The sequence below is a fragment of the Pipistrellus kuhlii genome, unplaced genomic scaffold, assembly GCF_014108245.1.
Source record: "Pipistrellus kuhlii isolate mPipKuh1 unplaced genomic scaffold, mPipKuh1.p scaffold_m20_p_2, whole genome shotgun sequence".
Taxonomy (NCBI): Eukaryota; Metazoa; Chordata; class Mammalia; order Chiroptera; family Vespertilionidae; genus Pipistrellus; species Pipistrellus kuhlii.
In genome coordinates, this window is record NW_023425515.1 from 53,755,095 (window position 1) to 53,776,393 (window position 21,299).

Sequence of the window (21,299 nt, forward strand, 5' to 3'; positions counted from 1 at the left end):
GTTGATCTATGGACCAGGAGGTCATGGTTAAATTCTGATTAGGGCACATGCCCAGGTTGTGGGCTTGAGCCCCAGTGTAGGGCAAGCAGGAGGCAGCTGATCAATGATTCTCATCACTGATGTTTCTATCTCTCTCTTCCTCTTTGAAATAAAAAGTATATATACATACATTACACACACACACACACACACACACACACACGAGGCCCAGTACCCCAAAATTCGTGCAGGGGTGTGTGTGTGTCCCTCAGCCTAGCCTGCACTCTCCAATCTGGGACCCCTCAAGGAATTTCTGACTGCCCTCTCACAATCCAGGACTGCTGGCTCCCAACGCTTTGCCTGCTTGCCTGCCTGATTGCCCCTAACTGATTCTGCCTGCCAGCCTGATCACCCCCTAGCCACTCCCCTGCCAGCCTGATCGATGCCTAACTGCTCCCCTGCCAGACCAATTGCCCCCAATTGCCCTCCCCTGCAGGCCTGGTCCCCCCAACTGCCCTCTCCTGCCAGCCTGGTCATCCCCAACTGCCCTCCCCTGCCAGCCTGGTTCCCCCCAACTACCCTCCCCTGCAAGACTAGTCGCCCTCAACTGCCCTCCCCTGCTGGCCTGGGTCCCCCTCAACTTTCCTCTCCTGCAGGCCCAATTGCCCCCAACTGCCTTCCCTTTCAGGCTTGGTCCCTCCCAACTGCTCTCCCCTGCTGGCCATCTTGTGTCCACATGAGGGCAGCTATCTTTGACTACATGAGGGTGGCCATCTTGTGTGTTGGAGTGATGGTCAATTTGCATATTACCTCTTTATTAGATAGGATAATCATCAGGACTTTGCTGTGAAATCATACTTTGAAGTAATAAAAAATGACATCAAACAGAACAAACTAGAACAATGGGACTGATGCATATAATGACCTTTTCCTAGCATCGATTTTGATGACCCCTGTGTCCTCCTCCAGTTCATAGTGCCATTATAAGTATTGCATTTCATATCATTTATTAGAGTACATTTTAAAAGCATAACAATCTGTTTTAATTACACATAAATGTCTCTATGGATAGGTTTAATATATTTTTAATAGAAAAACATTTTGATTATATCTTTGGAAACATATTCGTCAAGCTCAACAAACAGGCTGAAATCATGTTGCTTTCTAATAAACTCCTTTGAAAAAGTGCTTTACCTTGCAGAATTAGACGCCAGGAAGTACTATGGCATTAAGTTATTGCAAAGCATTGTGATTCATCCAGTAAAATGCATGGCTATGTACGTCATGAATTTCTTTTACTTAGTTACATCCTTCAGCCTCATAGAGAAGTGGTCCCTGCATTTGCTAATGAACCTCCAGACTACTAAATGACCTACTGTGTGCCAATCAGTCTTTGGTTGTTCCCAATTTTATCCTTTCTGGACTGATACTGATCTCAGGCAATTACCCTTCTACAATCCTCAAGCTAGCTCCCTCTTTTGACCTGACTTTGCTAGAAAGGTGTTGAAAAAGGACATGTTTTTGGTTATTCCAATTTTGAGCTGATCTCCCGTTGGAAGTACCTAAAAACGTACTCCTGGCAACACTAACACCCAAATTCATATTGTCATCAGATAGGACAGGCAGAATCTAATTCTAATCAATCCTGGTGGGAATTGGACCGACTCCGAACCTCTCCTATTCCAATCTCAGATAAATGAATCATGTTCCCCAGGACTTCTTCAGGCAGGAACCCACAGCCTGTGCAGACGAACGGCTGTCCCACCCAATTTTAGTCAAAAGTGATCATCACGTGCTAAACATTAGACACGAAAGTGACAGTTTATCTTGGACCTCTAACTTCATCATCGGCAGGAGTTAACCCATTCTGACTATGGAAGTCCCAGAAACCACTCTCAAGGAGGATGGAGCATGGTGTTACCTTGCACCAACAGGACTTCACAATCCAACCAGCTAGGACCATGCAAAATCTCAGAACTATTGTATTTATTCATACTACTCTCTAATTTTTTACATGATCAAAGCAAAAATCTCAGCGCCTAAGTGTCTTCCCTAGTGCTTTCAATTGGATTTGCAATTGTGTTTAATTTGATGACAGTCAGTAGGCGACTTGAACACTATTGACAATCCTATTAAAAGATGCTAGTTGCTACATTTCCCTCCTTACTCTTTAATTTGGTAGCTTAATGGTTTTAAATTTTGCTCTTGATTGTTTATAGGTGGTTTCATTTGCTGCTATCTCTCTCCTCTTTTTCATTAGACTCTTCAAGGACTTCTAAAGGTCTTGATAAACATTGGGAATGATGCTTGCTTTTTTTATTTCCCCAGAATCCAAAATTTTTCATAATCAATATCTTGAATTTTAGGCTTAACAGTATTTCAATGGGGTTCTTGGTCAGGTTTCTCCATATTCCGTGTGAAGCAGAGAATAAAAATCAATTCCCTTTTTGGGGGGAAAAAAAAAAAGGTTGGCCTGGGAAGGCCATTTTGCAAATAAATATAGGTTATTACCTTCTTAAAGCAAACATTAACACTGAAAGAAAACACTTCAAATTCAACATTTAAAGTCAGCCACACCCAGTTAGAGGACTAATGGTGGAGATGGCCCTTTGAGAATTTGGCTCTGCTGCCCTTTCGGGGGCACTCTGTAAGCCCCCCTAAACACAGCAGCCACCTCCTGTCCCTCCACTGGACGGGCTCTGATTCCCAGCCAGCCCTTCTCAGAGGGTTTAGTTTTCAGTCCGGAGTGGGTGACCAGATAGGTAATTCAGGGCATTTTGAGGAACAATTTCAGGAGCAAAATACAATGTTTCCGTTGCATTGGGATGGAATGTCCTCAGCACCAGGCTCACGGGGGCCACAGGAAGGCTTGAACACGTCCTGACAGTTGACAGGCTGGGTGTTAGTCCAGGGAGAAGCCCACGCTTCAGCGGCGGGACCCTGAGAAATGAGGCGGCTCCCAAGGCCTGGAGTGACTGGGGAGGGAAGCCCACAGCAGGAAATATCTCCAGACAGTCGTCACTGTGTCTCAGGATGGCATCCACGTGCCCACCACGGCTCCTGAAGATGATGATGCTACCACCGAAAGATGTCAGAATCAGGAACACGGCAGCGGTTCAATAAAGCAATGTGGGTGGTGCAAATTGAACTCCCTTGCTAATATGTAAGAAGTGGCTTCTCAGCCCGTGTCCAAGTAAAAAATATAGCTCCTACGTGTTACAAACACAAATGTAAAATAATCACAAAATAGTTTCAATATTTCATCACTTGGCTCAGAGTTCTGCTGGAGAAGCAAAGTGCAGTTCTTTCCCTCTCTCTCATTCTAACTGGGACACAGTCTTTATGGAGATGTAGGAAGCACAGTGCATTGAGATTTTGGTGAAGCCTACCCGCCCACATTTTCTGATAAGGCAGGAATGTACTTCTCAAATCTCCTGAACGTGGCCTTTCTCATCTGTCACCAGTGTATTTCTTCACCTTGCTTCCCTGGGGGGCAAAATGCTACGCCCTAGGACTTCTCTCAGAGGTTGACATCTCATTGACTGTTGGTCTGAGGTCTTGCTCATCTAGTGAGAATGCAGACACTGACCAAAGACCCATTGACTGCTCCCCCTGCTCACTCATCTCAGTGCCTCTGAAAGCAGAAGCCATCAGCTGGCCTGCCCGTGCTATAGACACTTACCCCTGCTATAGACACCGGCTTAGAAGGTATAGGTTAAGGTTTCCAAACTGTAAGGCTTACCAGGGAAGAAAGGAGAGAGAAATATGTATCTGTGGGCACCCAGCTTCCAGTTCCTCACTGGAGGCGGTAACTTGAGTTCATCTCCTACCTAGCCCAGCACCGGCCTTGGTTGTGAGGTCTGCCCAGGAGTACTGCTGGCCCTTAGAGAAATCTCTGCAGTGACTGTGCTTCTGGACGCAGCCAGACGTGGGCCTGAGAGGAGGCACCTAGGGCTAAAAGCAGGTCTCTTCTTGTTTCACAAACAAGAGAGTTGTCTTAGAAGGTTTGAAAGTGTCTGTTCCCTGGTGGGTTTTGCCTTGAGCAGGGCTCTTATCAAGCCCTTTTTGGGGAAGCACCAAAAATCTGCCAGCAGGTTTTATTCCTTCTTTCTCCCTCCAGCTGAAAAGGAAAGAACTATTGGAAGTCCTAAATAACTGACAAAATCAGGTTGGTTTATTGCTTCTGCTTTTATATAGACCGGAGAAGGGCCAGTTTGAGGATCTAGGGTGGATGGTGGATGAGGAGGATTGTGGGAGGGCGCCTCAAATCTGCTCTTGAGCAATGAAGGGAGAGGGAGGAAGGAAGGCATCCACTGGCTACACTGGAATACATTTCTGAAGGGCAGCTGCCATCGAGTGGCAGGGCTACCTGCTAGGGCTCCTCCTTATCTTGTCCTGCACTCCTGCCCCAGCCTAGTGTGGAAGGAGAGGAGGCTGAACTAGGGGTGTTTTCTGCAAATGCCCCGCCAGTTAAACACATGCTGTTTGGAATGTAGTCCTATCTGTGTGTGAGGCTTTTCTCTAAGGTGACATCCTGCTTTTAGACTGTGGTATTGGAATGGAAGCAATCCTGCCCAGCTATTGGATTTATAAATCAGAGGTCAGGGTAGTGGCAGTTGGGAGTCCCAAATTAATAAAAAGCCATGGCCAGAAAGTCTTCTTAGATTGTGTCTGTCTCAGAGTTGGTTCTTGAGTATGGATTCTGATTTTCCGGATGCTGGCACATAGAGCCATCTCGGGCAGGGCAGCAGGAATTCCGGGGAAAGAGCATGAGCAAATTCACCCGCTGGGAGATCTAAGTGTACTTTAGTTTGCTTTTCCAAATCTGCTCTATTCTGGAGAGTACACATTCACACAGCATTAAAAAGCACAAAGTAAAGAGGAGGCCTTCAAACCTCAGTAGCAACATTTTTCAACACAAAGGATATCTCTTTCACAAGTCATTGTCACATCCAGCTCGCCACAGGAATAGATAAAGGCAAGGGGGGAGCAACTCACAGACCAGCCCCGGATCTCACTGGGGGCAAGCCTTCCATCCTCTCCCTTATCTGACCTCTCCCACCTTCTCATGCAGACTTATCTAAATTTCATCTCTTGGTCCTTCCCTTGACCTTTCCTTTGATAAATGGACTAATTAATACATGGCCAAAAGGCTGAAGGAATAGAAGAGGCCCAAACAAGCCTTGCCTTGGGTAACCTGTGTCTGGACCAATGACAAGTTGGCCAGTAATAAGTTCCCAATGAATTATGCGTTTTTTTGTTTTGTTTTTTTCAGACACCAGCAGGTGAACCGAAGTCATTCTATCTGCCTCCCACTTCTTCCATCCAGAATCACAGATCTCCGCTGGGGCTGGTAAAAACAGCTGGTTGAGGTCTCTAGTCTCTGGCCGTTCCTAGGAATGGTCATTTTATTCCTAAGCGTGACCCCTTCTGGTGTGACCCATGTGTCTTCTGCCAATTCCCCACAAAGAAGGCCTGGGGAAACTGTCTGGGTGGGGCTTCGGATAGGGGACAGCAGGACCTTGGAATCTGTCACTGTGGAAGAGGGAGGCGGATGGTCCATGATGGGGAAAGGAGGGCTGAATAAGATTAGGCTCTGGGGTCTCCCTGGCCTTGACCTGTGGAAAGGCTTAGAGCCCCCGGATGGCCGCTCTATTTTTGAAGAAAGAAGGTTGTCCCCAGATGGCTCTGTCTCTGATGTGCGCTTTCTGCATTGCACTACTGCATCCTGGGTGGAGAGCAGGTTAGCCAAACCTGGTTCTGGAGAAAGGCTGGGTCCTTCACATGTGCGGGATGCGGTGGCATCCATGGACAAGGACTCCTTGGCTCCTGTGTCTTGCTTTGGCTTCTCTTCCGTGGGGCTTTCCAAGGAGGAGGGAGAATCACCTTTGGCGGGTTTCCCAGAGGTCACATCAGTGGATCTAGGTTCTTCTGGGCTCTTCTCCAGAGGCTGAGCCCCGCCTTCCGCTGGGCTCTGCGAGGGCAGGGGCTGTGGGATCTCTGTGTACTGAAGCTTGGGAGGGATGACTGGGACCGCCCTGGCCTGGCACATTTTGACCATGAAGGAGGTCCTCACAGCCGACACACTGACGGGAGCTGAGTTACGGCGGCCGGTCAGGGCGTGAGCAACAATGTCCAGGTCCTGAGAGTCCTGGGAGTCAACCCTCCAGGGGTCTACTTTACAGTGAGATGAGGTCATCCACGTGACCTTTGGGTCTTCTGGCTCAGAGAGCTGCATTCCAGGTGAAGCAAATGAGGCCACATTTTCAAACCGGAAGAGGTCAGTGATGGGAATGGCAGAGTCCAAGTTCAGGGAAGAAGGCCGGTTTTTCCCCTTCGGGGGCCCGCCCTCAGTGCTCTTCAGCTGTAACTTCGGGGGATGTTCTCCGTGTGGGGTGCTGTCCTGCACACGAGGTGAGGGCTTCATGCCGCTCTCTGGTCCGGGCACACTACCTTGCTCAGTCTGAGGGCTGCTGCGTCCCAGGTGTGCCTCCAGCTCCTTTCCCTCTGCGCGGCTGACAGGGCTGGTTTCTGCTGGTTTGGGATGCACACCGCCTGGTCTCCTCTGACTGGGAAGGGCCTCTATCCCTTTCAGGCCAGAGAACTCTCGGAAGGACCTCAGGGCTTTCTCATCCCATCCAGCAACTTCTCTCCTGGGCGGCGGGGACTGTAGCGCATCTGGATTCCCCTCAACTTCAAGGTTGGCACAGCTGCTGGAGGAGGGGCCCTGGAAAGCCCACTGGCTCTCAGCCGTGGGTTTGCTGTCTAGAGAATGGCTCTGACGAAGGCTAGGCCTGTGGGAAAGCCTCTTCTCCAGCCGGTGGCACTGCAGGCCCTGCACCAGGGCCTCCTGCCCGATTTTCAGGGTGGGGGAGTGAAGGGGACTTGTCACCCACTGGGGCTCCTCCCAGGGCTCCACCATCTCGAGGCCGTGCTGGGCCACATCCGTCCCGGGGTCGTCGTCGTCGCCGTCTGAGGGCTCCTGTGTTGAATGGGCAGTGTCCCCCTCGCCAGGCGGGGAGAGCTCAACCTCCCTCGTTGGGCTTGGAAAACCAGCGCCTTTTCCACCGGGAGCAGCATTCTTTGACTTCAGCTTCTCACTTTGTTCTGGAGAGGCCTTGCCTCCCTGACAAGGACTGGGGATCGCAGAACTGCCTTTGGCCTTCGGCTGGTCTACGTGTGGATTTGTCCTCGAATTCTCGGAGGAGTCTTCCCTCTCAGGGCTGTCCTGCTGTCGCTGGACTCGAGGTGCCTCCTCCAGAGGCGTTGGAGGGGGTGGGGCAGGTGGGATCAGAGGAGACCGGTTTCCTGGGCCTCCCACCTCCGCCTTTGCTTGTGGAGAAGCCGTCTCAAATGGAACGATTTCCAGGGGAGCCAGGCTGGTGGGGTCTGGGCGCGGAGCCTTCGCAGACTCAGATCTGTGGGGGCGGCTGACTGTCTCTGGCTTCTCTCTGTTGGCTGCTGTGGGAGTCCCCTCGGTGCTCTGTTTGGCTGGATCCCTAGCCCGCTCCTCCAGAGAGGCAGAGACTGGAGCTGGGGTAGAGGCACAAGGCGAGCTCCCAGGGGGCTCTGGGGCAGCAAAAGGCTTTGGACTTGACTCAAGAACGGGCTGAGTTGGGCTGGCCTTCAGAGCAGGTGGTGGCAACGAGGGCAGCTCCTCCTCAGATTCAATGATTTTTAGCTCCTCTTGAATCTCGGGCCAGATCAGGGTGCTGGTCAGATCATCTTCATCCTGAAAAACATTAAGAAACTACTTATTTAGAACCAAGGACCCTCAGGGCTATTGTCCTCACTGTCTGCCAGGATCTAGAGCAGTGCCAGGCTGGGCACCTCAGTGAATAAAGGATACAGCACTAATAATCACTGGATGTTTATTCAGTGCTTGCCATGTGCCGTAACATACAGTTGGGCCTCCATATCTAGGGTTCTGCACCTATGCATCTAGGGTTCAACCAATCCCAGATCAGAACTCTCTCATCAATTACACACACACACACACATATATATATGTGTGTGTGTGTGTGTGTATATATATATATATATATATACACACATACATACATATATACATATATATAAAATCGCATTCACAGACATTTTTTCCCCATTGATTTTTAGACAGGAAGAGACAGAGAGAAACACTGATGTGAGAGAGACATATTGATTGGTTGCCTCCCACATAGGCACTGAGTGGGGGAACAAACCTGCAAGCCAGGTACGTGCCTTGGCTGGGAATTGAGCCCTCGACCCCTCAGTGCAGGCTGGCGCTCTAACCACTTAGGAACACCGGCCAGGGCTGCCTATCCCCTTCGACGCATTCCTCCAGCTCACAGAGCCTCCCAAATGCAGGACTGCTCCGTGGAAAACCTCCTCATACCTTCATCTTATACAAGGACAACCCTAGAAACCTTGGAAAATTCCACCTCTAAAAAGTGGAGGAGGTTTATAAGCACTGGCATCATGCTTTTATTTATTTATTTATTTATTTATTTATTTATTTATTTATTTATTTATTTATTTATTTTAAATATATATTTTATTGATTTTAGAGAGGAAGGGAGAGGGAGAGATAGAAACATCAATGATGAGAGAGAATCATCGATTGGCTGCCTCCTGAACGCTCCCCTACCGGGATCAAGCCCACAACCCGAGCATGTGCCTCCGGCCAGAATCGAACCTGGGACCCTTCAGTCCACAGGCTGACGTTCCAGCCACTGAACCAAACCAGGTAGGGCAGGCATCATGCTTTAACCTCTCTAGAAGCAACAGGAAGAAGGAATGGATTCTGGAAATATTAGAGAAGGTTTTACAAACATAAACACCCTCTACCCAGGATGTCGGGTAGGGGAGAGCTGGCTCCATGAATGGTCATCATCGTTGGGACCAGGATATGACAAGAAGACTTTGTGCTGCTTCTGGGAGTGAATGTCATTACAATTTAAGGGCATATGACTGGTTTATGGTGACTTCAGGTCAGAAATATTTAGTGCTGAGTCTGTCTTAGGGAACCTGAGCTGGATGGTTATTAGCATTATTGTAGGACCTCTGCAAAAATAAATCCCAAGACCTGATTAGAAGGATGTCTCCTAAAATCCCTTTGGCCAACACTGGTTCTTCAAAACAAACAAACAAACAAACAAACAAAACTAAGCTATTCTAAGAGCCCTTGGGAAAAAGAGAACTACTGGTTGGACCGACAGAGGTTCCACCTTACCGTCTCCTGGAGAAACACCACTTCTGCCCTGGCCATGGGGCCCTCCTGCGGAGCTCTGGGCTCCACCTGGCCAGCCTCTGGCGCCTCCTCCACCACCTTCTCTGGATCCATCCTCTTCTCCGATTCACTTGAAGGTTGACGGCTCGGGGGGGTTTCCGAGGTTTTCTTCTCCTCCTGTTGGGCTCCTCGCTCCACAGAAAGGCCTTTGCTGCATTCCACTGTCCTCGCTGCTCCTGGGCCTGGCTTGGCATCCTCCAGAGCCACCTTCTTAGGTACCGAAGCTGCAATGAGGATGCGAGTTACCAGTTGAAAGAGACTGACAGCTCATTTTAAGAGAGGCTGTTCCCAGCCCAGGCACTGACCTGGACTCATCCTGCTTCCCAAGGATGGAGGGCACCCTCCCAGCTCCCTGCTCTCTCACACTCTCCACCCTTCCCTCCTAGCTGTGTCCTGTGTTCAGATTCCAGAGTTGCAGACCATCAGAGATAGGAGGTCATCTGTCCAGTGGCTCTCAACTGGAGACCACCGTGCCTCTCCCTTTTGCAGGGGACATTTGGCAATGTCTGGAGACTTTCTGGTTGTCTAACTGGGTGGTGGGAGTGGTTAATGGTATCTAGTGGGTACAAGTCATGGATGCTTCTAAATAATCCTGCAAAGTATCGAACAGTCCCCCACAAAAAAAAAAATTACCCAGGCCCAAATGTCACGAGTGCTGAGGTTGATAAACCCTGCATTACCCAATCTTTCACTTCACACACAAGTCAATTCAGACCCTGAGAAGTCAAGTTTGTAGCCCAAGGTCACAGAAATCTGTTATCTACAAAGATGGATTGTGATTGTGATTGTGATTGACAGCTTCCTGACAGACGGTCTGGTTCGGAGCCCACAGTCTTAGCCACTTTATTGCCCTGTCTTGCAAACTCTGTGAAGCCAATGGTTCTCAACCTTTCTAATGCCGCGACCCTTTTATACAGTTCCTCATGCTGTTACTGTTATGAATCGTAATGCAAATATCTGTGTTTTCCGATGGTGTTGGACTCTACAGCAGCGGTACTCAACCTGTGAGAACCATTAGCAGGGTTGCCTAAGACCATCGGAAAACACAGATATTTACATTACGATTCATTAACAGTAGCAAAATTACAGTTATGAAGTAGCAACGAAAATAATTTTATGGTTGGGGGTCACCACAACATGAGGAACTGTATTAAAGGGTCGCAGCATTAGAAAGGTTGAGAACCACTGGTGTAAGCAAATGTGAGTCTGGTTTTCAATCTCCTGCAGTGGAACGAGAGCCCTCCCCTCGCCTGCGTTACCTGCAGAAGCCTCGGCTCCCGGGGGCTTCTCTTCAGGACAGCCTCCGCTCTCCAGCCCCTGGAGAGAAAACTCTTCCAGGCTGGAGAGAGACTGCAGCTCCTTGGGGGGCGTCCTGCACGGGGTGCTGTTGGTGCTGATGACCGCGGACACATGGAGCGGCACGGACACGGCAAAGGGCTCGGAGATGTTGAGCGCCTTGCGCTGGTGCCGGGGGGAGGGCTCCATCTGGAAGAGGCTGCTGGTGAAGACGGACTTGCTGGGGCTGTCGCTCGAGGTGTAGAACATGCCCAGCATCTTCGGGGCTGTCTGCTCGCTCTCAGGATCCTCGATGGGCCGGAACACCTTCAGCTGCTCCGGCGGGGGCCGGGCCTGAGCGCCCTGGGGTTGGCTTCGGTCACTGCTCAGGTCACAGCCCCCCTCGGCCCCCGCCGGCATCCCCTCCGGGCCCCAGTCACCCTCCTGCTTGGTGAGGTCACAGGAGCTGCCAATGCTGGTCGCATGCATTTTCGTGGCTGGAATGAAAAATCCACCGGTGGCGACTGATAGACTGAAATTGCCTTTGGTGTCTTTCCCTAGTAAAAAAGCAGGCAAACACAGGGTCAGCAGCCGGTAAGAGAAGGCGCTGACTATTGGAAGGACAGAGCACCCTAATGAGAAAGACAGGGCCAGAACCTCTGGCTGATGAGATAGGAAGCATCCTCTCTTGCGCCTGCTCTGTTAGGGTGCCCTGACAGGGCCACTTGCTGTGTTACATGTACATATTTGCTTTCAATTTTGCAGGGAGAGCCGTTTCCAAAAGAGGGCCACTGCTAACCAGAGCAGTCATCCTCCAAGCATCACATGGAGATCATGAGCATAGAAAGACGGGTGGGAGTGGACAGAATGATGTTTGCTCAAGAGGAAGGAGACTAAGAGGGCAGAATAACAGAATCTTATTTTTGAAACTTATCCTTTTACGCCGCCTCTGGGCAAGAATTGCCTCGAGAGGTTTCAAAAACCCAAAGCAAATGGGTGGCTATAAAGGCAAGACAATGGTAAAAGTACTGAGTCAGTTTAAAAAATACCCAGTTCATGCTTTTTGAGTTTCCTGGGCCATGTGATGATAGTGTCTTAAAGCAGCATAAAGACTGTTGTCTCTTTAAGAGTTCTGAGTCTCTTGCTGAAACCGGTTTGGCTCCGAGGATAGAGTGTCGGCCTGCAGACTGAAAGGTCCCAGGCTCAATTCCGGTCAAGGGCATGTACCTTGGTTGTGGGCACATCCCTGGTGGGCAGTGTGCAGGAGGCAGCTGATCGATGTTTCTCATTGTTGTTTCTGGCTCTCTCTCTCTCTCTCTCCCTTCCTCTCTGTAAAAAAAATCAATAAAATATATTTTAAAAAAATACCCAGTTCACTGAGTATTTTACAAGTTGAGAATTATTTTGAAAAGTTGTTCTAAAGATGTTCTGTATGATTTCAGATTGCTTCATTTATCAAAGAGCAAAACGTTTTCTATTAAAGGGGTTGGAAAGTCATGAGACGTGGGGCGACTCATCTCTGCTGGGAAGCCCTTGTGGCAGTGCTGTGGGCTGCTTAGGCGAGAGAGAGAGAGAGAGAGAGAGAGAGAGAGAGAGAGAGAGAGAAAACAGACAGAGACAGGCAAGTCAGCCCTGAAGGCTACAGCTGTAAGAACCAAGGCGGTGTGAGGTATCGCTTTGATAGTAGGTGTCACCTCGCTTGCAACTGTGCACACATCTACTCCTAAAAGGGATGAACAGCGACACACCAGGCTGGTGCCTGTCATGTTGATTGACGAATGAATGAAGCCACCGATTCAAAATCATGACATGACAATGAGAAAGCTAATGTCTATGGAAATACACAAATTCAAGGCACGAAAGTACCAAGGCACAGAGTTCTGAGGCATGAACCAGTGCCGGCTCTCGGTCACGCCCACGGAGAAGCCTGGTTTTCAGGGGTTGCCCTTTCCCCGGGCTCAGGTGTGAATGTACCAGAGCTGCCATCTCCCTCTGCGGTTAGAGGAAGGCTGGAGGAAGAGAGTGGCCCTGTAGGGGGAGTTAACACAAGGGCTACGTGAACGCCTTGAGTTCAGAGAAAGCCAGGGAGGGATGGGACCGGGGGATTGTGCATGACCCTGACTGGAGACCAGCAGGCCCAGTAGCTTGTGAAGGGGAGTATGGTGTGGCAGCTGCAGTCTCCCAGCTGCAACCGCCAGTTCCAAACCCCACGGTAAATCCTCACCTTCCACGGGCACTGAGCACAGTGAGTCCATGCTTTTGGCTGGCCGGATCGTAGCTTTTTCCACTAGAGACAAAAGGAAAAAATATCCTTGTTGAATGCACAGGAAGAGGAAGCGTTCAGGACAATAGGTTGCACTGTCGGCACACAAGAAAAGTTTCTTCAGCAAAGTTTTCCAAGTATTTATAATATTCCCCTTTAGAAAACATCCCCCACTCCACCTAGATGTTCCTACTTTCTGATTGGAATGGACCTTGTAAAGACAAGGCATCTGTAGATAAAAGTTTTATTAACATTAAACAGATACAGGTAAATTATAACTTTGCCCAGTACTGGCTATCCTCAAATGAGGAGTCTCTCAGCACCAAAGAAGAATTTGGTAAAATAGGTGAGAGGGCCCAGGTCACCTTTCTCCCCTGTGCAGCTTTGCTCTTTGAGATGTCACCCTCATCTAACCCTGGAGCAGATGACAACCAGCCAAACATTTTATATGAGCCTGGTGGACTCTGTGCATCACTGTAAGCCACCTAAGCAGGCTTTTGGAAGAGTGTGGCTTAGATAAGTAAAAACGTATTCCAGGCTCAGGATTAGGCCCTTTCACAAATACCACCTCTTTTCAGGGAAGTGAATTAACTGGAAGGTCGTTCCTTCAACTAGAAGGTCAAGTTCGCTCGGAGGGGAAAGAGGGTGGTTTGGAAGCCAAGTGGGAACCCCAGAACTCGTGTAAAGAAACTTGAATTTGGAAAGATCTGGATATGAATCTCAACTCTGCCATTTTGGGTCTTGTGATTTTAGATAAGCAGCTTACCTTTCCTAAACTTCAGCTTTCTCACAGGTAAAAGGAGGAAAAATAGAGCTGCTGTGAGGAGTCAATGAGAAATGCATATAAAATAAGTAGGTTGTACTAACCTAGAATAGGGTAGATGCTCAATTCTAAGTAGCTACTGTTATTGTTGTTGTTCAGAATAGACCAGGGTTCAGCAATCAAAGGCAAATGGGGGGATGGTTCCAGAAGCACTCAGAGTTGCCCTTAACCCACACTGGACTTTGCCCCGCTTTCAAAGATTCCCCCTTTTCTCCCCTTGTTCCAAACCCAGATGCTTCTGGAGGTTCCACATTAGCCCTTGGCCTCCCCGGCTTGTGGCCTCTCTCTGTTTGAGGCCCATGTGCTGGGGAAAAAGCCCTCTTCTCTCAAACCCTTGCTGATGGCAAAATGGCCTTCAACCTCCTCACATCTCTCGCTAAGCCAGAATTCTTATCCTTCGAAGATCTGCTATTTTCACAAGTTACACACTGATTATTGTCCTCTTCCTGCCTAGCCAGTGAGCCTTGCTCGTGTATCCTGAAACAACCTTTCTCTTCGTTGTAGGAGCTGCATTTCTGGACTCGCGCTGTTTCCCAGGTCAGCCTGAGGGGCAGTGACCCTATGACCCCAAGTGTCCTGGAGGTTGAGCACACTGCTGTCGCAGGGCTGGCAGTGTCCACCTTTCACTCTGGGCCTCTTTCTGATGGAAACTCTTGGTGGCCACAGCCTCTGCGTTTGGGAACAGTCACCAAGGATTCCCTGGCTCCTTTTCTGGATGGAAACTAAGCACTCAGGGCTCCTTGGCCCATGGCTATATTTCTATATATTTTTTATTGATTTCAGAGAGGAAGGGAGAGGGAGAGACAGACACAAACATCAATGATGAGAGAGAATCACTGATCAGCTGCCTCCTGTAGGCCCCACAGTGGGATCAAGCCCACAACCCAGGCATGTGCCCTTGACCGAAACCTGGGACCTTTCAGTCTGCAGGCTGACGGTCTATCCACTGAGCCAAACCGGCCAGGGCTCATGGCTATATTTAGATTATGTTTTTCTGTCAGGGACCTGGCAGCCTTTAGGTCCTTGATTTCTCTCTTAGATTATCCTCAGGACTTTGGGATTTTTTCCCACTCAAAAGAGTTCATTTTGGAGGGCTCCCTGGAGTCCTGGTTTGATGATATACAAATCCCAGTGTACCCAGATGTTCTATGCATCCTCATTCTGTCAATACCCCAATTTATCTTATTCTTATTTTTTCTCCATTCTCTAAATATGGGCAAACACCCTTTTACCTGATGTCCCCTCATCAAAAATTTTCCCAATGCTATTCATGATGAATCAATTTTTAAATTTTCTTTAGTTATAGAAAAGATTAAAAATGTACTTAAATTTATTACTCCACTGATTAACTTTTTTTTTTTCTTCTTCATGTTCATATTTCAACAAACAGCAAGTCCACATACCACTTATGGAGACCACGCTGATGGGTTATGGTCATAAACTCCTCCAGTGTTCAGTTTTTAGGGTTCCAGCAACACTTCTCTGATGAAAAGTGGCCACATAGGCAACAGTCAAGGTAACAGAGAGCTACTTGTGTTAACACTGATGGTTCTTTCGTTTCATCTCTGCATTCTATCAAAATGCAGCCAGTTTGATGAACTATCTCTGATTAGTTTGTTTATGAGGTATTAATCCAGCAGTTTTCAGCCCTGGCTGCATATCACTTGGGGAGCTTGTTAGAAATGACCAGGACTCTGATGTCACCACAGACCTGAGGCAAAGCTGCTGTGGGCGAGAACCACCCTGTGGGCAATTCGGAGGGGCAGCCGTGCTGAGAAGCCCTGGTTGGGGACATGCTGTGCGTCTGTGAGGTGACCACCGTGGATCCTCTTGGACCTCTTCCTTTTGGAAACCACATGGGGGTGGACATCATCCCAAGTCAACATCAAGGCAAAGCATTTAATTTTTTGCTTGTTGTTTTGTGCTGTTGTTTTTAACTTTTCATTATCTAGTGGACCTCTTTTATTGTATCACCCATTCTGTAACTGAAATTCTCTCTTTAATGTGCGTAAGCAAGCCTCTCATAATAAAGAATTTCTTGCCAGATTTCTCCTCCCCTTAAATTCTTCTTTGAGAATTTTGATTTTTGCTTTGTATCTAATCTACCATAACCGTGGCAACCTGTCCTCTTTACCTGGACTATCTTTCTGTAGTTTATGAAAGACATGTTTTCCCATATCCTGCATATTTTAGATGCCTATCCAGAATCCGTTTCCCTTCCCCCTTCTCACAGAGCCCTGTCCATCTGACTGTAAGCCCATTCCTCATGCCAGTCACTGGTTCAGGAACCCAGGCCCAAGCCAATCAGCATAGAGCACTCCCTGGGCCATCGGGATTGATCCATGTGACTCAGTGACTGTGAGTGAAATAGGAGAGCATGATGGATGTTCCTGGAAAAACAGGATCTCTGTTTAGAATAAGCAACCTGAAATAATGTTCTTTCTCTTTCTGGACGGTGATAGTCACAGGTAAAGCCCAGAACTACTACAAGGCAAACCCAAACGTCTATAAAATAAAGGGCCAGTCAAGGGCAGAAAGAACGACAAACTGCGCTGGATTGGAGGAGGTTAAGGTGCAGGACAACTCAATGAAATGTGGGTTCTTGGATGGGGTAGGTCCTGGACTAGAAAAAGGACATGAGTGGAACAACTGGCCAAATATAAACAAAGTTTATAATTTACTTCATAGTATTATATTGATATTAATCATCTGACTTTGATAATTATATTATGGTGATGTAGCATGTTAAAATTTGGAAAAGCTGCCCGACCAGCGTGGCTCAGCGGTTGAGCGTCTGACCTATAAACCAGGAGGTCACGGTTCGGTTCCTGGTCAGGGCACATACCCAGGTTTGGGCTTGATCCACTGGGGAGTGCAGGAGGCAGCCAATCGATGATTCTCTCTCATCATTGATATTTCTGTTTCTCTCTCCTTCTCCCTTCCTCTCTGAAATCAATAAAAATATATTTTCAAAAAATACCGGAGAAAGCTGCGTGAAGAGCACATGGGTCCTCCGTGTACTATTTTTGAAAATTTCTTAATAAATCTAAATTTATCTAAAAAAATAAAACCCCAGAAAGATTCTCTAGTTAATGTATAAGTTTCCCTTTCAGAGCTAGTGAGTTTAATGTGATCAAACCAAAGCCTTACAGAGCAGAACAAGGCGGGGTACATCTCATCAACACAACTGCTGATTCTTACCTGAGAGCCTCTGTCCTCTCACAAACACGCTCCCATTTCTACTCAGCTTGGACTTGGAGTCTGATCCAGAGCGTCCCAGATTAAATATTGACTTCCACTTCTTTGATTTACTGGAGAGCTTTCTTCTAAAAGAGCCAAGCCATATGGGGTTAGTTTCCTAACGAGTCATTTCAAGGAGGCTTTTAGCTTGAGAAGGAATAGCCCAAACACATTCTAGTTATGAATGGCCTGGACATTCCAGGAAATTCCCCTCTAAAATCCAAGTTGAGGACTCTCTCCTGACTCTCCCTCTGTCCGGGGATGCCCTAGATGACCAGGCAAGGCTTTCATGAGTCAGCACAAAGGACCGCATTCCCCAGAGAAATGGGCAGAGGCATGCCATTAAAGGCAGTGGTGGGGCACACAGAGGCAAGGATTGATGGGAGATTCAGAGGTCACAATCAACCACACAGTTCTGGGAATTCTGGGGGGGATTCTGGTAAGCACTTTTGCCCTGGGTTTTCAGAGGTCCCTATTTTGAATGAGAATAAACACTAAAGACCAGAGAGCTAGGCTTGGTATGCTCCCGGCACTGTGGGCCACACTGCTGTCACATCCACAGGTGAGAAAAGAGCTAGTGAAGACGTGTATGGACTACAAAAGGGGTGTATGAGGAAGCAGTGTGGAAAAAGAATCTGGCCTGGGAGAGGGGCAGGCTGCTGGGTGTGGTCAGTGGCCACTGCAGAGCAATGCCCGGGGCAGTTAGTGTGCCTCTCATTTCCCTGACGCCTGGCACCAGGCCGCTTCAGTAAGAGGCGGGGAAATGACAGGACTGGACTCCCAGGAGCCTGGTGCAACTAGGGTCACCACCAGGGGTCACCACAGATACCTTGCCCAGCTCTGACTCAGCCCAGCGCTCAGATTTCATCAGGAGCCTTTTCTCTGCAGGGTTCTCACAGAGCACCGGACCTCCAGCCCAGCGTGTTTCACCATCAGTCACAGAGACACCTGCAGTGCTGGGTGGTTTCTTTGGATCTGGTCGGGTTTTTTTTTTTTTTTCAAGCACTTGGCCTTGGGGTGGATTTGACAGGGTGGGTAAAACTGGGGAAGGGTGCCCCTCAGGTGTGGTTGAAGTGCACAGAGAACATGCACTTGGTAGTGCAGAGCAGGGTTGCAACAGAGGCCGTGAGAGGGAGAAACGAGGAAAGAAAATAGCCTGTGGTTTTAAATGACGTTTGGAGGAGAGGAAGGGCTCTGGAAAGTCTGAGAGGAGGTGTGGAAGCCAGAGACGGCACCTCCCAGTGCCGCATGCCCAGACCTCCCAGTCTCGAGTGGCAGTATTAGTCAACTTGTCCTCCACTCATCTCGATGCCCTTGGCAATGTTCTGTGGAGGTGAAGGGTGGGGGCGGGGAGTCAAGTTTGCTTGTTAGTAAAGCTCCTTTAGAAAATGTCAAGCCTGCTTTGTCTGAACTCAGGAATGAGGGGTTTACCCATGACTCTGGGTGCCTGTGGGCCCCATCCCCGCTCTGGTGCTGAGACTCTCTGGTGGAAGACCAGCGTCATGATGACTCTGGGGCAGTGAGTGTAGGCACCAACCACCGAGAGAGCGTTGGGGAGACAGCTCCTTTCTCTTCTGGAAAGTTTTCTTAGACCCCGACCCAGATTGCACCCCCAGCCCATGCGGCCATCGTGGCCCCCAGACCATGCTCCTTCCTCCTCTGAAGCCCTCCTTCCCACCACCTTCCAGAATTGCAAAGAATGCCACTCACTTGTTGTCTGGTAACTCCAGGACGGTGTGGAAGAGGGTGCCCATGGGAGGCACGATCTCGGGCAGGCTGTTCTCCCTCCTTTCCTTCCGGGCGGGATGGTTAGTAGCCAGGCTCCTGGCCTGGGCTTCCTCCAGGCTCACCAGCTTCATGGGCAAGGAGAGAGCTGGCAAGGTCAGGCTCTTCACGATGGGCCAGTTTTCTGCACAGAGAGGAGAAGAGCGCATAGACTCCTGGGAGGAGGCCTGTGCACAGGTCCACCCAGGCTCCCCGCCCACAGCTCCTTCCTTCCTGGCCTCCCGGCAGGTGACTCCTCTTGGGCCTGGTGGGGTCCGGGGCCGAGTCTGCATACAGAATAGCACAAACCACCTGGCCAGACTAGCCAGAGGGCACACAGGGCCTTCAGGAGGTGAATTGCACTAACTGGATTCTTCAAAGAGGACTCATCACTCATTCATTCGTTCGTTCATTCATTCATTCATTCATATAACAAACATGGATTTATTGTGGACCAGAGTAACAGCAGTGGGTCTTTAACCCCAGAAACCGCTCAGTACTCTGGCCAGGTGGGAGGTAGCCTCTCTCAGCTGGGGGAAGACAGGAGATTGCTCCCTCTCTCCACAGCTGGAAAACAGGCGCTCCAAGGCAATTTAAGGTTGGAGCCTATGCTTCCCCTAGATCACCTAGGCTTGTATCTTTGCAGTGAGAAGTCATTTAATAGCTGACACCATTCTCTAAAAGATAAGAGGCTGTTTACTCATTACCCAGACATCTTCAAGCTAATCCTTTCCTTCTGCAGTTTTTATTTTTAGAAATGGAAGTGATGACAGATCAGTGCAGTCCAGGGTTATCTCTTTTCTCCCAGTCAGTTGTTCTCAACTCGGGGCAATTTTGCAGCCATCCCTCCAGCCAGGGACATTTGGCAATGTCTGGAGACATTCTGGGTTGCCACAAGAATGTTAGGGATTGTTGTTGGCACTAGTGGGTGGAGTCCGAGGTTGCTGCTAAACATCCTATGATGCACAGGACTGTGTCCCACAACAGGAATCAGCCAGCACCAAGGGTCAATAGTGCCAAGGCTGAGCAACCCTGATCTAAGTGAAAAAGAAGACATCTACGTTTGCCTTTATTTACTCTTTTGGCAACCGTGCCGGTTTTCCGTAACTTTGGAAGGTGTGAAGAGATTCAAAGATAACGTCAGGTGGTTGAAGCATCGTCCTGTGTACCAAAAGGCTGAGGGTTTGATTCCTGGACAGGGTATGTATAGGAAGTAACTGATCCATGTTTTTCTCTCTCACATCAATGTTTCTCTCTTCTTTCTCTAATATGCCTTCAGGTGAGGATTAAGAAGAAAAAAAAAAGATAACTTGGACAAATCAAGACTAAGAAATCTTGTTTTGTATAGCACTCACTTTTTGTTTAGAAAGCACCTTGGTAGTACTTCTTCTCTTTGTAGAGCATGACTCTCTCTGGGTGAAGGGAAATAAAACCACTGAAAAGGGGCCAGCAGGAAATGGAGACACTGTGACCCTGGGAGGTTCCGGGGAGGGAGCATGGGCATCATTCAGTCAAGTAAGTCCGTGATCCGCAAGACTTATCATCAACGGTGTTGAATTTAACTTAGTTTTCCTACTTAATCCAAAGCAGGTTAAACTATTTGCATTTAACTTACTCTTAATATTTGTTTGTAGATTCTAGATTATTATTTGTTACTTAATTATTTATTTACTTAGAAGATTAAACCACTCTGGGAGCAACTGGAACCACAGAAGAACATACACAACAGGGTCAGGAGACCTGGGTTTAGCACCTCCTCTCCTCCTACTTCTGGGCTCCAGTATCCTAAGGCGTATCCATCAGTTCTGCCTGGATGCTTAACAGGCATCTCCAACTCCACATTTCAGAACAGAGCTTGTGCTCTCGGCTCTTCACCTCTAGACCGACACCCCCTCCAATGGTCTTCAAATTGGTAAATGGTACCGTGAAGCTCCCGGTTGCCTAAACCAAAATGTAAAGGGCCGCCTGGGAAGGCACATGGTCATTTCTTTTAATTGTTGCCAGCTGAGACCAAGACGATTGGCAGAGCCGGGTCTAGGATACACATTTCCCCAAGATGATGGAAAGTGTAATCAGCTTGGCCTTCCATGTTAGCCCAGGTGTTGGCAGGGGCGGGACTAGATATGTAAATCCAGACATGCTAGGGCCTACTTAAGAATGCAAATAAGTTGGTGATAACTTCCTGATATTGGAGGTATAAATAAATGCGCTGGGAAGGGTCATCGTCGTTGTTGCAGCCGCTCCATCAGAGAGGACGGATGGCATCCCACCCAGCTCCCAGCTTCCAGCTTCCAATCTATTTCTGTGTCTTCTTTCTTTCTATTATTTCTCAATTCCTGGCCACCTCCACTTAGAACCAGTTCATTCATCTCTCTTTCCGTGCTGGATGCGGAAAAGGGAGATCCCCACCACGTGTCTGGCCCCTGCCGAATCAGGCCCCTGCACTAAAACCTGTAGTAGTTGTTTTTTCACTCATTCCTTTCTTTGATGCAACCCCTTCTCCCCCCTCCAGCCTATAATCAAGTCCTATAACTCACCCTCCGAAACATATCCTGAATCCAGCCACTTTCCTCCATTCCCACGAACATGCTTGTCCCGGCCACCATGTTCTGCCACCTGATTTCTGCCATAGCTCCTTGACTGACCACCCCCCTGCTTCCAGCCTTGTTGCCTTTCCGTCTCTC

The 21,299-nt window shown here is 48.7% G+C and overlaps 1 protein-coding gene across 1 annotated transcript in view; it reads right to left on the reverse strand.

Annotated features, from left to right (window-relative positions):
* Nucleotides 1-969: 969 nt before the first annotated feature.
* The window catches only part of ARHGAP31 (Rho GTPase activating protein 31), a 107,720-nt gene continuing 87,390 nt past the window's right edge, over nucleotides 970-21,299 (reverse strand). Inside the window, exons 7-12 of the mRNA XM_036444779.2 lie at nucleotides 18,562-18,760; nucleotides 16,813-16,937; nucleotides 12,750-12,812; nucleotides 10,510-11,082; nucleotides 9,194-9,474; nucleotides 970-7,711 (exon numbers count right to left, since the gene is read on the reverse strand). Of these exons, the coding sequence (XP_036300672.1) occupies nucleotides 5,276-7,711; nucleotides 9,194-9,474; nucleotides 10,510-11,082; nucleotides 12,750-12,812; nucleotides 16,813-16,937; nucleotides 18,562-18,760 (3,677 nt within the window). The 3' untranslated portion in view covers nucleotides 970-5,275. The remainder of the gene's footprint in view (nucleotides 7,712-9,193; nucleotides 9,475-10,509; nucleotides 11,083-12,749; nucleotides 12,813-16,812; nucleotides 16,938-18,561; nucleotides 18,761-21,299) is intronic.